This window comes from Sturnira hondurensis, unplaced genomic scaffold (assembly GCF_014824575.4).
Source record: "Sturnira hondurensis isolate 20B ecotype Veracruz unplaced genomic scaffold, ASM1482457v3 Scaffold0006413, whole genome shotgun sequence".
Taxonomy (NCBI): domain Eukaryota; kingdom Metazoa; phylum Chordata; class Mammalia; order Chiroptera; family Phyllostomidae; genus Sturnira; species Sturnira hondurensis.
Window position 1 is genome coordinate 24,945,701 of NW_028079044.1, and position 14,843 is coordinate 24,960,543.

At 45.9% G+C, this 14,843-nt stretch overlaps 1 protein-coding gene across 2 annotated transcripts in view; it reads right to left on the reverse strand.

Moving 5' to 3' along the window:
* The window catches only part of NIPAL2 (NIPA like domain containing 2), a 75,006-nt gene extending 60,723 nt beyond the window's left edge, over positions 1–14,283 (reverse strand). For both annotated transcript variants that reach the window (XM_037048257.1, XM_037048256.1), the window contains exon 1: positions 14,047–14,283. In XM_037048257.1, coding sequence (XP_036904152.1) covers positions 14,047–14,181 — 135 coding nt within the window. In that variant the 5' untranslated portion in view covers positions 14,182–14,283. The remainder of the gene's footprint in view (positions 1–14,046) is intronic.
* Positions 14,284–14,843: the final 560 nt, after the last annotated feature.

A 14,843-nucleotide genomic window follows, 5' to 3' on the forward strand; every position in this document is an offset into this window, starting at 1 on the left:
TTTGGTATAAATTGGTATATCATATTTATTTTTCTCAAAGTGTACCTTTTTTCAAGGTGAATTCCATGCTCATTAAGTTAATTTAGCACTTATTTGTAAATAAGTGACATAGTAAATCCTCACTAATGCCCTTAACTCTTGGGGAGGGAAGCTTCACATTTGCAGTGTTTCTAACAGAAGGTGGTTTAATTACCTCCAAGGACATACAGTAACTTGAGTAAATTACTACCAAGTGCTGTTTCCAATTAGAGGCCCTGGTAAATGTGCTTTAATGACTACAAAATCCTCTTCTGCAATCAGAAGTATCATTTGCATACTGGGAGCAGGCCCTTATAAACTTGGCATTTGAATTAGATTAAAACTGTCTAGTTTACATCATTACTTTATCAGAGTCTTATCTGTTTTCCAGCATCTCAGAATTAGTGGAGGCTCAGAGCGCCTCGCTTTCCCTTGGCCCCTTTCCCCCTTCCGTGGGTGTGGAGCCTGCGGAGGGAGGAGAGCTGAGAAGGAAAACGACCTGCGTGATAACGCAGCCAGACAGCAGGCCGATTTTGACCTTGGGGCAACTCAGCTTCCGTCTGAAATCATGGGTTGGAATGGGTAACCATCTGGCTAGTCAATGTCAATTCACCACAATCTAAAAATTAGCAGAATCTGTTTCTTTTTATCAGTGCATGTAAGATAGAACAAAGATAAAAAAAAAGATAGAACAAAGATAATAGAGGGGAAGGTTGCTCTGCAGCTAAACGCAGCTGGAAGGACCGGCCAGAAGCCCAGGGAGCTGCCCTTTCTGCTGTGCTCGCTCCGGCTGCCCCTGCAGCTTGGTGTCTGGCTCTGCCAGGGCATCTCGGCAAACAGATGGTGGGACCCACAGCAAACAGTTTATCTAAAAGGAGGTTCAACATGTCAGCACTGGGAACTTTTCGGGATGCTTTTGTTTTATTTAGAATTACAATCTTTTATCCTACTTTTTAAATTTGTTTGTGCCAGAATGTTCTTCTGCATACAGTTAGAGACCTATAATCCGTGGGTGGGGCAGTTTGGCCAGAGGAAGATGGGATATGATAACAGGGGTGTGTGGAACTGGTAAGAGTCTGTCCCAGTTCTGGCTTTGAACTCAAGCATATTCCCGGCTCTGACTTCAAAACATAAATTCAGAATCAGACCTGAATGGTGCTAGCACGTGGTTCAAATGAACCATAAATTCAGAGCTAGTTTTGAACACTCTAATAGCCATCTTCAGCTCACAACTGGAATAATGCTATCTCCTGTTTCAGAAAGTAAAATATGCCTGAGCATGGAAATGAAGGAGATCTAGTTTTTAGAACCAGAAATACGTACAGGTTGAGAGATTTAGGTCAACTAATCACCCCAGAAGTGACCCTGAGAGCCAGAGCCTGCAGAGGGAAGACGCATCTGAGACGCAGGTGTGCGGTTCGCCCGTCTCTCTGGGCTCTCCTGGGGAGGGGCTGGGGCCGTGCTCGGTTTGCCAATGGTAAACAGGCAGACACACACCTGGCCTCCAGAGCAGTTAGGAAGGGACAGGACACCCAGATCCCTCCTGAAGTATTTGGGGGTGAAGACTCATAATGCACACCACTTACTTTAAAATGATATAGCCACACAAAATAAAAGGGGGGGGTGGGGAGAGGGAGGGAAAGAGGGAGAAGGAGAGAGAGAGAGAGAGAGAGAGAGAACAGGTGTTTCACAAAGTTAACAACTGATGAATCTCCAGGTGAAGGACATATGGTGTTTATTGTCCTACTCTTCTTAATTTTCTATGGGTTGGAAAATTTTCAAAGTAAGAAGTTGAAAAAAGTGCTTTACAGACTTAATTTTCTATGGGTTGGAAAATTTTCAAAGTAAGAAGTTGAAAAAAGTGCTTTACAGACTCAACGAAATTCTAGAGAACTTGTATTGATTTTAAACAATTAAAGGGGAAGTGATAACAAGAAAAGAAATAAAAGTAAGAAATAAGCCGGCTGAACCAAGGAAAGATGATCTGGAGGAAAAAAATAAACCCATTGTACAACTTAAAACCAAATGTAGACACTGGGAAAAATACATAGCGTGACAGAAAAGGACTTGAGATGAAAATTATCATGGAGAAAATGGCAGATATGGAAGACAGAGCATTTGAGGAAGCTCGCACAGGATGCTGTGCATTCAGTCACACATCCATTTGGGGTTTATTCAGCACCTGCTACACGTCAGGTCTGACGTCACAAATTAACTTCCCTGTGCTGAAATCTAGATGGCTGGGCTGCAGCCGCTCAGGAGCCCTGGTGCGGAATCCACTCCTTGCTTCTCCCAGTTTCCCGTGGCAGCTGGCACATTCTTGGTTTATGGTTCAATCACTCCTGCCTGTCTCTGTGGTGGCCACACTGTCTTCTCCTCTTCTGTGTGAAATCTCCCTGTGCCTCCCTCTTATGTAAAGATACACAGGAGGGCATTTAGGGTCCATAGGCCCGGACAATTTCTCACCTAAAGACTTCTAACTAAATCACATCATCAGTAAAAGGAGTGGCCCGCAGGGCCGTGAAGGAAAAGGTGCCGGAGTAGCCAGACTGGAGAGGCAGGCAGTACGCATGGAACTGCGGGTGGGGCCATGAGAACAAGGTCTCTGAACCAGAGAAGGGCAGGTCCGGAGTTGACTCTGGGAGACTCTTCCTGGCTGCAGTGTGGAGGGTGGACTGGCAGGGAGCAAGAATGGGGTGGGGGCTGGGGGAGAGTACTCGGGAGCTCAGAGAAGTAGGGGCAGTGAGGAAAGTTCATTACAACGGGCCGTAAAGAAACAACATTCACAGCAGCAAGAGTTGGAGACTACCCTTACCACCAATCTTCCCCTTGTCTGCAATTGAGTTGTTTGCAACATTAACCCAAGCTGTGGTGGAACTATAATTCCATTGGTGGAAGAGAAGAAAGAAAACATTTCATCCAGGAACAGATTTTTCATTTGGTACCATGGCTACTGTATGCAGTAAGGTTATTGCCTTTCCGTCCTGAGAAGGTCTCATGACACTGAACCCGAATCTGGAGATCCAAAGACAGCAGAAAAGGCCAGGGCTGTGTAACAGGGCATCGGTGCCCTTCGCAGCTGTGCCACGCCAGGCCTCTAGTCAACCCGAAAACCCGGGCAGAAGAGCCTGACACACTGCTTTCCCATAAAATGAAGAACTAGTCCATTTTCCCTTTCGCTTGGGAACACATTTACTTTCATAATCGTACATTCGTACATTTTTACAATTGTATGTTTTTAAAAAACAGAATTCCATTGAGGATAAGCCTTTCCAAGCTTACTAAGAAGTCATCATGGTTTTTTTTTTTTTTTTTGCTCTTGAGAATTTTACGTTTTAGCAGAACAAATTATCGGAAAAAGTAATACATTTAATGACACATATTTTGGGGGCTTTTAACACTTTGCTAAAAGAAGAGCAGCAATAGGCAAAGAGGTGAGATAATCAGTTCAGGAAGTCTTAAACTTGGTTCTACTACAAAACAAGTTAACCCTATATAATATTGGAGAGGGAATATTTGAAACAAAGACAGACATTCTGAACCCAAAGGATGCTATTGACTGCATACAGATCAACATAAGCTCCCATAACTTTCAAATTGTGTAAGAACATATTCATAATCATAGTTTTAAAAGTATGTAATCTTTTTTTCCAAAGAAGCAGGCTGCAGGTGGCCTTTTGCAGGGCCAGCCCGAGGTTGAGAGGGGGCTTCCTATCCTGAAGCAGGACACTTGTGACTGGCTCGGTCGCAAGTCTTTCCCCCTCCTGTCAGGTTTCTGGAGTGCATGTCCCTTCTGAAAACAGTGCGTGCCTTGAACTCTGGCTATATTTTACCAGATCCTCCCCTCTGGACACTGAACTCTGTTGTTCATGTCAGGCCCCAGCCACTAGGGAAGATGCTGCCTCAATATTGGGGGGGGGCAGGTTATGCCATTGCCACTCACTGGCAGACCTCTGCCAGCGACTCCTGCAGCCCACACCACCCACCAGACCAGATCTCTCTGACATCAAGTTCAAATTTTCTACAACTCTCAAGCCTTGTGACTTGGACTCTTCATAGCCTTTAAAGGGCCAGTCCTCACGGCCAAGATAATATCTCCTATTTCAAAGTCCCCCTATTCTTGGCAAAATCCTCACACTCCCCTGGTCCAGCAGCCAAGTTCCAACACACCTCATGGTCAGCCCACACAGGACACCCGCAGGACTCATCAGTGGTGATTGTGATTTGGATCTGTAAGTATATTTCATAAGAATAATAAAATGTTCTACACTTAATGAAGTTTTCTCTTTTTTATGGCCGTGGCAGCTGCTTGCAACTCGAGGTCTGCTTATACCAAGTGCACAGAGACCACACATTTCTCCACTGCGGGGACTTAGGCCACCATATCCAAAGGTCTATTCCAAAATTTCAGCTTCTTCTTTTGCTCTCTTATTTATAATTATACAACTGTACCACGTTCGTCCTGGAAGCTTAACATAGACAGTCCATCAGATAGTTATAAGAGAGAGCAGCTTCACCCCAGTCCTTCATTTGTTGTTTTTCAAGTATTTCTAAAGCATTCTCTTTCTCTACCTCCTACATTATGTCATTCTGTACATCACATGCACAGGATCTGGCAGAAGTAAGGCCTGCTTGAGTGTGGTTGGTAGGGCAATAATACAGGTGTAATAATTTATAGTTTTAATTTGAACATTTCACTTAAAATGTCATACGGTATCCTTGAGTGTGATACTGTTATGTTACAGAATCAGAGGCTTATGATTTTGTAATAAAAGATTTAGTAATAAAAATGCATGATCTGTGCAGGACCCTGTATAGAGCTACAGTTTGAGTCCACATTTCCTGATGTCTTTGATACCACTGCTGTGTTGGGAAGTTATGACTTCCCTCGGGTGGGATGCTGGCTGCATTCAGGCCCTTGCTGTTGACGAGCTGATCAAGCTTAATGTGGGCTGTGACAAGGGGGTACACGGGCAGCTATCTTCCAGAACAGTCTGGAAAAATCCAAGCTCTGCAAGCGCAGAGCCCAAAGAAATAAAAAAAAAACCACCTGGAAAATAACACCCAGAATTCACAGGACTCACCTTGAACTTGAGTGAGATAATGGCAATGCTAAGTGGCTTTAGGACTCTTACAGAGCCCTGCACTCACGCACCATAGCTATTTCACCTAGTCCACTACACTGTTAGAGGATTCCTACCTCCTAAAGAGGTGGGTGTTGATGGTAAAGAAATCGCTAAGCAGGTGGAGGTAAGGTAGGGACTGAGCCAGGGACACTGCCTTTGCCAGTTGCTCCCCTTTGACTTTTCCATCAGCAGAAAAGACAAGAGAAGTTCTTTGGGGGAGGTGGGTGGGGGAGTAAGTCTAGAATTTAAAAATAAGTAGCTGCTTAGAGATGATGTTAGTAGAAATGTTTCAGAACTTGATCCTGTACGTTTTGAAGGCGATGATGGCTCAGGTCCTGCCTACAAGACAAGGCGGGCTGAATAGAGAGCTGCGTTTGGGGGCTGCTCATTCGAGACAAGATGCGGGAAGGAAAAGGCCTAGGGGAGCCTGAGAGCTGTCCAAGGAGACAGTAACCCAAAGGCAGGGGAACCAAGCCCACCTGGTGGGCACTGCACTGGGGCCACACAGCACCCCTTTCTTTTGGTTACAGGACCTTCTTTCATGCAGCCCTTTCCCCAGGGAGTCCATGTTCTTTGGGGACACTGTGCCCAGTAACTCTAGCCATGGTGACGAGTATGGGAAAGGACATGGACCTAACCTCATCCAATCAGACTAAAGCTTGTGTATTTTCTTTGGTTGAGAAAGCCGAGTTTTCCCTCCTGGAAGTGAAAGGGAAAATGTAGGGCCGAGTAGTGAGCCTATAACAGTGGGATCAACCACCCTGAGGAACACAAGTTGAAGAGAAGAGGGAGAAACTGAGTGACCGCCACGTTGTTAGAGCCTCTGATCAGAGCTATGGGAACCCGGAGTTCTGGCCTTTTACACCCTAACCGACTCCATTTATTTTATTAATTAAGCCAGTAAGTGTTAGGTCTTAGGTTTTCTGTGACTTGCAAATGAAGCCTCTTAACTTACAAAGCATTCTTGGTAGGAAAGCTAAGGTCAAAGGCCAGAAGAAAGAGGGACTCCTATCATAGGCTAAAGCAGTCAGGCCAGTGGTCCAAGTTCCTGAAAGGAGAAAAGGGTTTGAGAGGTGCAAAGAAGGTGACTTAGGGAGCCAGTGCCGAGTCTGTAGGCAGGCAGCAGAACATTCCTCACAGGCAGAACTCTGTGTGGCCTGCCAGGGCCAGGGTGGGTCTCTGAGAAGTCATGCCAGGACAAATACAACCTTCAGTGAAGTATGGAGCTCATAACTAAATATATCTTAGCTGTGCTGGGAGTGACCAAGGTTCCAGGCAGGTGACAAGGTGGGGCCAATGTTTCACAGGTGTACACGGGAGGAGAGCTCTGTGGAGGCACCTGCCGGTCCCCAGGCAATGGGGATACTCTCATGAATCAGGATAAACGGGGGGAAAGGCTTTAACTTTATGTAAAATTAAGTCTGCCAGAGAAAAGATGGGGCTAGGGAGTGGGTTATAAAAGGTATAAACGAAACAGAGGACATATTAGATTTTTAGGAAAAATAAAACAAGCTAAAATAAGTGGCATCCAAGCCTTAATGTTAACACGGAGCCTTCCCAGGCTAGGGGTGCAGGTCTTGCTGGTGGGCTAAAAACCACAGTGTCTGCAGATGTGATCCCACCACTGCCACCGGAAACTCTGTCAGCTGTTCCCATGTCCTCGACCCAGAAGCCAAGAGAGTGGCAGGAGACACGGGAAGAGTCCTTGCCCTCGTACTTCCAGATAGCAAGTGTTCCAGTTAGAAAACTGGTGCGATTAGGAAGCGTTCCGGATGTGGATACACTTGGAGAGTGAAAGTGAGACCAACATCTAAGGGAGTGAGGGAGGCATGAGATAAAGAGAAAGCAGAGGTTTTAGAGTAAAGAAAGGTAACTTCAAGCTAACTGATATGATTTCTCTTATTTGCATTTGCAATGAGCTAACTCCAATTACTAGTTAGAAGTACTATATATTTAATGACACTTCCTGTAAGATAGCTTGCCTGTAACACTACTAGTAATCACCACAGTTTATTGAGCGCTCTCTGTGCACCTGGCACTCGGCTAACTATTTGACATACAAAACATTCTCTTATTTTATTCCTACACCAGCCCTACAGGTGCGTAGTGTGATTGTCATTGCCATTGCAACAGAGAAAGCCACACTTTGGGGAAGATAAGAAACATGCCAACACATCCAGTAAAGAGGCTGAGCTTTCAAATTTTAAAACTGTACTATACAAGAACTAAAAGGACATTTTAGGGGAATTTCATCCTTTCCATGGTAAGCTCTCAAATGCCGATTGGAACAACCACCCACCTTCATTGAAAAATTGTTTAAAAATTCTCATAAGCCAAAAAGTAAACATGGATTACCATTTCCACACTTTCTGAGTAAAACATGCGAAACAAACAGTCTAGCAATCCTAGTGTCAGTGTTAAACTTTTTAAAACGGTAGGATAGACACAGACAACTGAAAGGAGAAAGATATAGATGAACACAATGAATTATTATAAGGCAAACACCCTTATAACACCGTCCAGGCCAAGAAACAGAAGCTGGGTGCCCACCGAAGCCCTTCTGTGCCCCATCCTGTCATGTCCTCTCCTATACCCCAGGGAAACACTGGCCTGACTTTATGGCCATCATTTTGTTGCTTTTCCTTACAGTTTTAGCACCCACGTCTGCATCCCTAACACTGCAATTGAAAGCTGTCTTTTTTCCTGATGGAACTGTTAGGAACTGGTTTTGTTTTTTAACTTATTTGGAAAGGCAGACGCAGCCACGTGAAGCGCCTCATTTGGATGTCCTGGAGTCTTGGAAGCCTGACTACCCCACGCCCTCCTAAAAATGGACCTTGAGAGCTTGTTTGCCAGTTCTAACAGGGGAGCACAGCCACTCATACACCCTTGATGGAAGCACAGTCCTCTTGGACCGAGCGCATGGCTTCCAGAGGCAGCCACCTGGGCCGGTGAGGGAGGAGGGGAAAGGGGACACCCGCCTAGCCAGCCAATCAGCCAGATCAGCCCTGATGAGTATGATGAGGACGAGAAAGAGGAAGAAGAAGCTGAAGAGCAGGATGTGAGTGGAGAGGAAGAGGAGGATGAAGAAGATCTTGGTGAAGAAGAAAGGGGTCAGAAGAGAAAATGAGAACCTGAAGATGAGGGAGAAAACGATGATTAAGTGGATAACCTATTTTGAAAAATTCCTATTGCGATTTGCTTGTTTTTACCCGTACACCCCAAATCCCACCCCCGGAAACACTGCTGTGGGAACAAGAGGGGAAAAGTGTACTGGGGGCTGTGGAGGAGAGGGTAGGAGGGAGGGGGTGGAATAAAATACTATTTTTATTGCCACTTAAAAAGAAATCAACCCTCGCAATCAATGGGGTGACAGATGTCACAACCAGATCACCCTCACATCCTAGGTCTGTTTTAATCCACAGGTTCTCCTTCCATTCATTTTTCTCCCTTTGTTTTTCTTGTTAAAATGATTTATGAAGAAACTGAGGCACGTAAACCTATACACTGGCAAAGTTGCCCATAGCCTGATTTTCGCCGACGGCATCATAAAGAGGATACCAGATAGATTTAAACGCAAATACCTGGTCTGCCAAGTTCACAAGAGCATTAAGACTGCTCCTCTAATAAGGACCACAGGATTATTATTATTACAAAAACTTAGATAGAGTTGCTTTAATTCTATTTAGACTCTACTTCTATTTAGAAACAGAGTCAATCTGTTCCTTCCTTCCCTCTTCTTACTGTCCTATACATATGAGTGTATCTCACAGAATATATGGCTCAGGGAATGTGCCACGTTGCAAAAACAAAGAGGGCAAAACCCCCCAATATGCATAAACAAAACAAAAAAGGGATTTTTCTTGGGAAGGAAATGAAGAGGTTCAGCAAACCTTTACCTAATCCTTTGGTTATGTGTAAGTTTTGACACTCTTCTTTCTTTAAGAGACAAGTCTGAGGCAGCTACTAGCAAAATAGAGATAGATGGAGGTAAAGCAAAATCAATAAAAGGGCAATAGGAAACTCAATGCGATTTTTCTTCCGAACAGTGAGACAAGCCACATTCATCTCCCCCTCACATGTATTCTTACCACCACATTCTTTTCAAGCCCTAGTTTCTAAGCAATGGCCTGCAGGCATGGAATAAAAATAGGTTTGCAGTTAAACCTACTTACTGTAAGAACTTGGGGCAAGTTATTTAACACAAGTTTCCTTACACGAACAGTGAGGATAATGTGTACCTTACGACGTTGTTGGGGGCTCCAGTGAGATAATAGCTATAAAGTGTCACACAGTAAATGCATAACAAATGTCAGCCTCTTTGCTTTGCCTCTTCCTTGCCAAATTGTATCAATTTTCCTTTAAACGTGTTGACTTTAAAAATTCAAGCCATTGAAAATCAAAAGTTCACATAAAGGACATCAAAAATTCCAAACTTTCATTTCACCCTATGCAGAATAAACCTTTTGACCATGTCCTTGTGAACTTATATATTTAGCAATGTGCTATGTACAAACTCAAAGAACCAGCAGCAAAACTCTGCCTCCCCCTGAAAACCTTGATGGTTTGGAATTTATTCAACCAGACAGCAAGAGGGAGCCTGGAAATCTAGTCCAACCCTGATTTCACAGGTAAAGAAAGTGGAGCTCAGAGTGACTTGCCCAAGTGCACTATTGTAACTAGTACACTCATTAATAGCAAAGAATAGACAACAGCCTCTAACACTGGTTACAAGTTGCCCACAGAGGTCAGTAGGCAAAAGAGATGAGAGGAAAGAGAGAGGCTTCCGTGGGGAGCCCAGCTGCGCTCCAGCTCAGTTACGTGGGAAAGAGGGCCAAGCGTTGCTAGAACTTCTAATATTTACAGAGATCACGGAAACTTGAGACTTCATAAATAATCCACTCATTTTTAAAGGTTGGCAATGCATTAAACATCTTCTAAAGCCCTCTTTAGGTCTAATGGGCTGGATTTGGTCTACAGCTGGCCAATTTGAGGCCTCTGCAGCCTGCTAACCCTAATTTAAATGTCGTTTATTTAATTTGCTCTCTCAAACTCCCTGCTCAAAAAACCTTCAATGGTTCCCCACTTTCTAAAGATAAAATCCGAACTCCTTAGCCAGTCCTTCAAGGCAATCAATCCATGATGATATCAAAGACTCCAAACTATATTTCTACCTTATGATCAGTCTCCATCTTCCAGGGTAACCAGAATGGCCACTGACTTCTGTTCTAGGTCCAGAAATGCCCAGGTCACATGGAATGCCCGTTGGTCCCTAGACCTTTCCTTTTCGTGGAATGCCAACCATCTGTATGCTCCTTCAGTGAACGTCTGTCTATATTTAAGTGTCTCACTCAACTATGTCCTCTCCCCAGCACATCCATTATGGTGCCGGTTAAAAGCCACCTTGCTCTGAATTTCCATAGGACTTTATGTCACTCATAGGACAACTACCGCATACTTGTTGTGGAGTTACCTATATAGCGCATGTCCCCAAGCACCTAATAACATTCCTGGAAAGAAGAGTTTGGGTCTGAAGACTCCAGTTAAACCCCTCTTTATCCACATTGTGGTTTGAGTTATCGGCCATTCACTGAGGTCTGAAAATATTCCAGAAATAATTTGTAAGTTTGAAATTTCATGCAGTCTGAGTAGCCCAAAGGTATTGCAGGCCTTTCTGATCCCTCCCACCTGGGATAGGAAGGTACTGCATGTCCCACCTGGGACATGAATCACCCATTTGTCCCACACATCCGTGCTGCATAAGCTCCCTGCGAGGTAGTTGCCTGGTGCCTGGGTCAGTCACCTGGGTTACTGGATGGACTGCTGCAGTATCACAGTGCTGTGCTACTGGTGTGACATTTACCTAACAATGTCCCCAAAGTGCAAGAGTGATGCTGACAATTTGCATAAGCCAAAAAGAAGCCATAAAGTGCTTCCTTCGAGTGAAAAGGTGAAAGTTCTCAACTTAAAGAAAGCCAAAATACTCGTGGGTTGAGGTTGCCAAGCTCTATAGTAAGAATACATCTTCTATTCATGATAGTGTGAAGGAAGAAAAAGAAACTCATGCTGTTTTGCTGCCACACCTCAGAATGCAAAAGTTACGGCCACAGAGCATTCACATGCATAGTTAGGATGGAAAAGGCATTACATTGTGGGTGGAAGAGATGGACAGAAAATGTGTTCCAACCGATGACCACATGTTGCACCTGAAAGCACTGAGCCTCTGCAAAGACTCAAGGGACCCCCTGAAACATGGGACTGCGAGCCACTTATTTCAAGAGACAGTCATGATATTTTGAGGAAATGACCAAAATTACATAATTTTTAATACAGTATGTTGATACAACTGTTCTATTTTGCTATGTTGTTGTTAATCTCTTACTGTGCCTAATTTACACATTAAACTGTATCACAGGCATGTATATACAGGAAAAAATATAGTATATGTAGGGTTTGGTACTACCTGTGGTTTGAGGCATCCACTGGGGGTCTTGGAACACGTCCCCAGAGGGTAAAGGGAGACTACCATGTGTTGAATATCCTCACAGTGCTTTGTACAAAGCAGGGGGCTCAATAACCATCTCAGAAACATTATCCTTTTATACTGAAAACTGGTGAGTTGAACATACAGAAAATATTTTTGTAGAATTCTATGGCATCTGTACTTTTACAGGCAGACTCCTGAGTGAAGCAGAAGGGGCAAAGGCCTCACTCCCCGGGCTCCCTAAACCATTTTCCCTGCTACCACTTTCCCCCTACTCCCTACTTTCTACTTGTTTTGAGATCTCCTCCTCTAGAATAGATAACATTAGAATAGAATAGATGCCTTAGATAACATTGATTCTATGAGGCCACCGTTGAATATTCATCTCTTACATAAAAGTGTTTCAGGGGAGTTGGTCTTTTTCTGTGAGTCAGGTTAATTTATTAGATCTGATGGTTATCAGTTGGCAAGGCCCACGGTGCTGGGCTATCAGGGAATAGGCGCTGTCCAAATAGTTAAATTGCTGTAAAGCTGATGAAAGCCTGGCCATCAACCAAGGGTAATTCTGAGTACGGGAATCCTAAACTTTTATCTCACATTTTGTTTTTCTCCAGCCACCCCCATTTTCAGCCTCCTATTTTCAGTTACTGCCAAAAAAAAAAAGAAAAATTAAACTCCATTTCATTTTTACTGGCCTGGTCAACACTAGAGGCATTCAATAAACTATTTGCTGAATGAACTTTTAAAAATCAATTTTTACTTTTGATTAAAAAACAAATGCAATTACTAAAAGGGTAAAAAGTGACAGTCTTATAAGTCCGCCTGAATTGGCACAACAATGGGAAAAGCTGACATGGTCTTACCTCAAACTAGCTATAACTTACATGTCAGCTGAGCAATTTCAATTAGCGCATTCTGGCCTGACCCTTCCTAACCTGTATGAATATATTGTGAAAGGCAAGTCAAGCTTTGCAAACAAAGCCCTCACATTTATGTCACATGATAATCTGAATTCAGGTCTCAAAGAGCCTGACTTTTGAGGACAATTTTGAATTCCAGGAAACAGTCAAGGAAAACAATGGCACACATTCCCACTGTGAAAACAATGGTTTCTACTGTTTTGAACGATGCCATGAGAGGTCACATCTACTTACCACTCTAAGTTCCTGACCAAAAGAGAAAAATTCATTCTTCAATTTTTATTAGGAGGGTTCCTAGTATAAGCACATTATAACATAACATAAGCTCACAACATACACTAGCATTAGCCTAACACATACTCAAAGAGCTTCCCTTCAAAAGGAATTTTCCCTGTAACTCCTGTGGGAGGAAGAAAGGAGAAATGGAGTAGGTTCCCAACTGTGATCAAGAGGTTCTGGGCCCCCACATTTTTCCTATTTTAGCATATGTTGTGGTCAGACTTAAAGGCAATAGTTTCCCCTCTGTTGAAAACTAAGGTGGACATGCTTACTTTGTCTTTACGTAATACATCTTGGGTGAAATGTTTGAAACAGAATTTTAACATTTCAAGTGACATTCACAACCCTTTTTATCCATAAAAGAATTCTGGACATTTGTTCATTGGTTAGAAACCCCACAACAAATATTTTATGGTTATACTATTGCAAAATAAAAAGGCCTGTGGGTTTGGTAAAGAACCAGAGCAAAGTGACACAGTAGGGTGGCCTGGAATGCACGTATCAAGATCCCTCGCCTTCACTAGAAAGATAATAAAAGCAGCTAGAGGAAGGGCCGTCGGAGGTCTTTTTCTGATCTTCAATCAAACCCAAACTGAAAGGGCAGCTCCGGCCCTCCAGTCTCCTTTGATGTCGTTAAGTGTATATTTCCAGCGTAAACTGGAGCTATTTAGGCTGACAACGTTTTCCCAAAGGGCCAGTGAGGTTTAGCCGCGCTCCTCGCACGGAAATGCAGGAGCTGCACCGAGGCAGCGGGAACACACACGCTCAGGCAGAGCATCTGCGCAGGGGTGACATCTGGTTGCCCTTAATGAGTTCCCTGCTTCCGAGAGGGGGGTGTCGCTGTTTTTAACCGTAAAATGATCCTGGGGGAAATGTGGACGGGGGAGATTCACCCCACGCTCCCAGACTCCTTCTGGGAGAACAGGGCAGATTCAGGCCGGAGAGGCGGGGTTGATCGGGACCTAGAGGCCCAGGAGTGACCCCGCAAAGGTCAGGGCCGCAGACCTGCGCGCCCCGCTCCGGGTGACCGCCGCCCGGGAGCGGAAGCCCGGGGACCCCCGCTCTGCCAAAGGAGGGGCAGTTAAGTCAGCGAGCGCAGACACCAGGCCGGCTCGTCCCACGTGCACCGCCCGGCGTCTCTGCGAGCCGGCGCGAGGACGGCCGGGGAGCGGGAGGCGCCGCGGGCCCGCGCCGGTCCGCACCGGGCGGCCGCCCTTACCTGGTTCCTGCGGTACCAGGCGCGCGACAGGGAGCCGTTGCCGGCGCCCAGCGCCCCGTACGTGAAGTTCCGGGACAGCTCGTCCAGGGCGGCCGCGGCGGCGTCCCCGGGGCCTCCGAGCGCCCGCGCCGCCATTAGGTCTCGCTCCCGGCGCTCGGGCTCCGGCTCGGCCGCCTCCCCGCCCGGATGCTCCGCGAGGCTCCCGGGAGGAGGCGCGCCCCGCCGAGGCCGCGCCCGGGCCGCTCCGCGGCCACTTCCTGCTCGACGCCGGCCCGACCGGCGCTCCGGGCCACCTGGCTCCCGCCCCGCGCGGCCGCAGGTGCGCCTCTCGCCCTGCCCCGCCCGGCGCCGCGCGGCCTCGCTCCTCCCGCGCCAGGTGCCCCCGGGGAGCCCCGCCGTCTGCGGCCTCGAAGGACGGCCCTGCCCGCTCCGCGTCCCCCGCCGCCGGACCTCGGGCAGGTCCAGGCTGTCCCGGGCTCATCACCGCGCCGGCCTGCGCCGGTGGTGTCCGCACCTGTCCGGGCGACAGTGTGGTCATCGCCAAGTACCCTGCCAGCCCTTCTAGCGGGCGCTTAGTCACTCTGCGTTGAGGTGACGGGGAGTGCAAGGAGACGCAGGCTATCCTGTACCTGGCAATTCCAGCTCTCTATCGCACACATCGTGTGTCTCAGCTGTATTTTGAAATTGTTTGCATATGGAAAAGTCACGAGTTCCAGAAAATATTGTAAGCAAGCCGAGAAGGAAGATTCGCTAGGTTAAACTCAATGCCAACACTGGATAGATCCTTCCTGGAATAA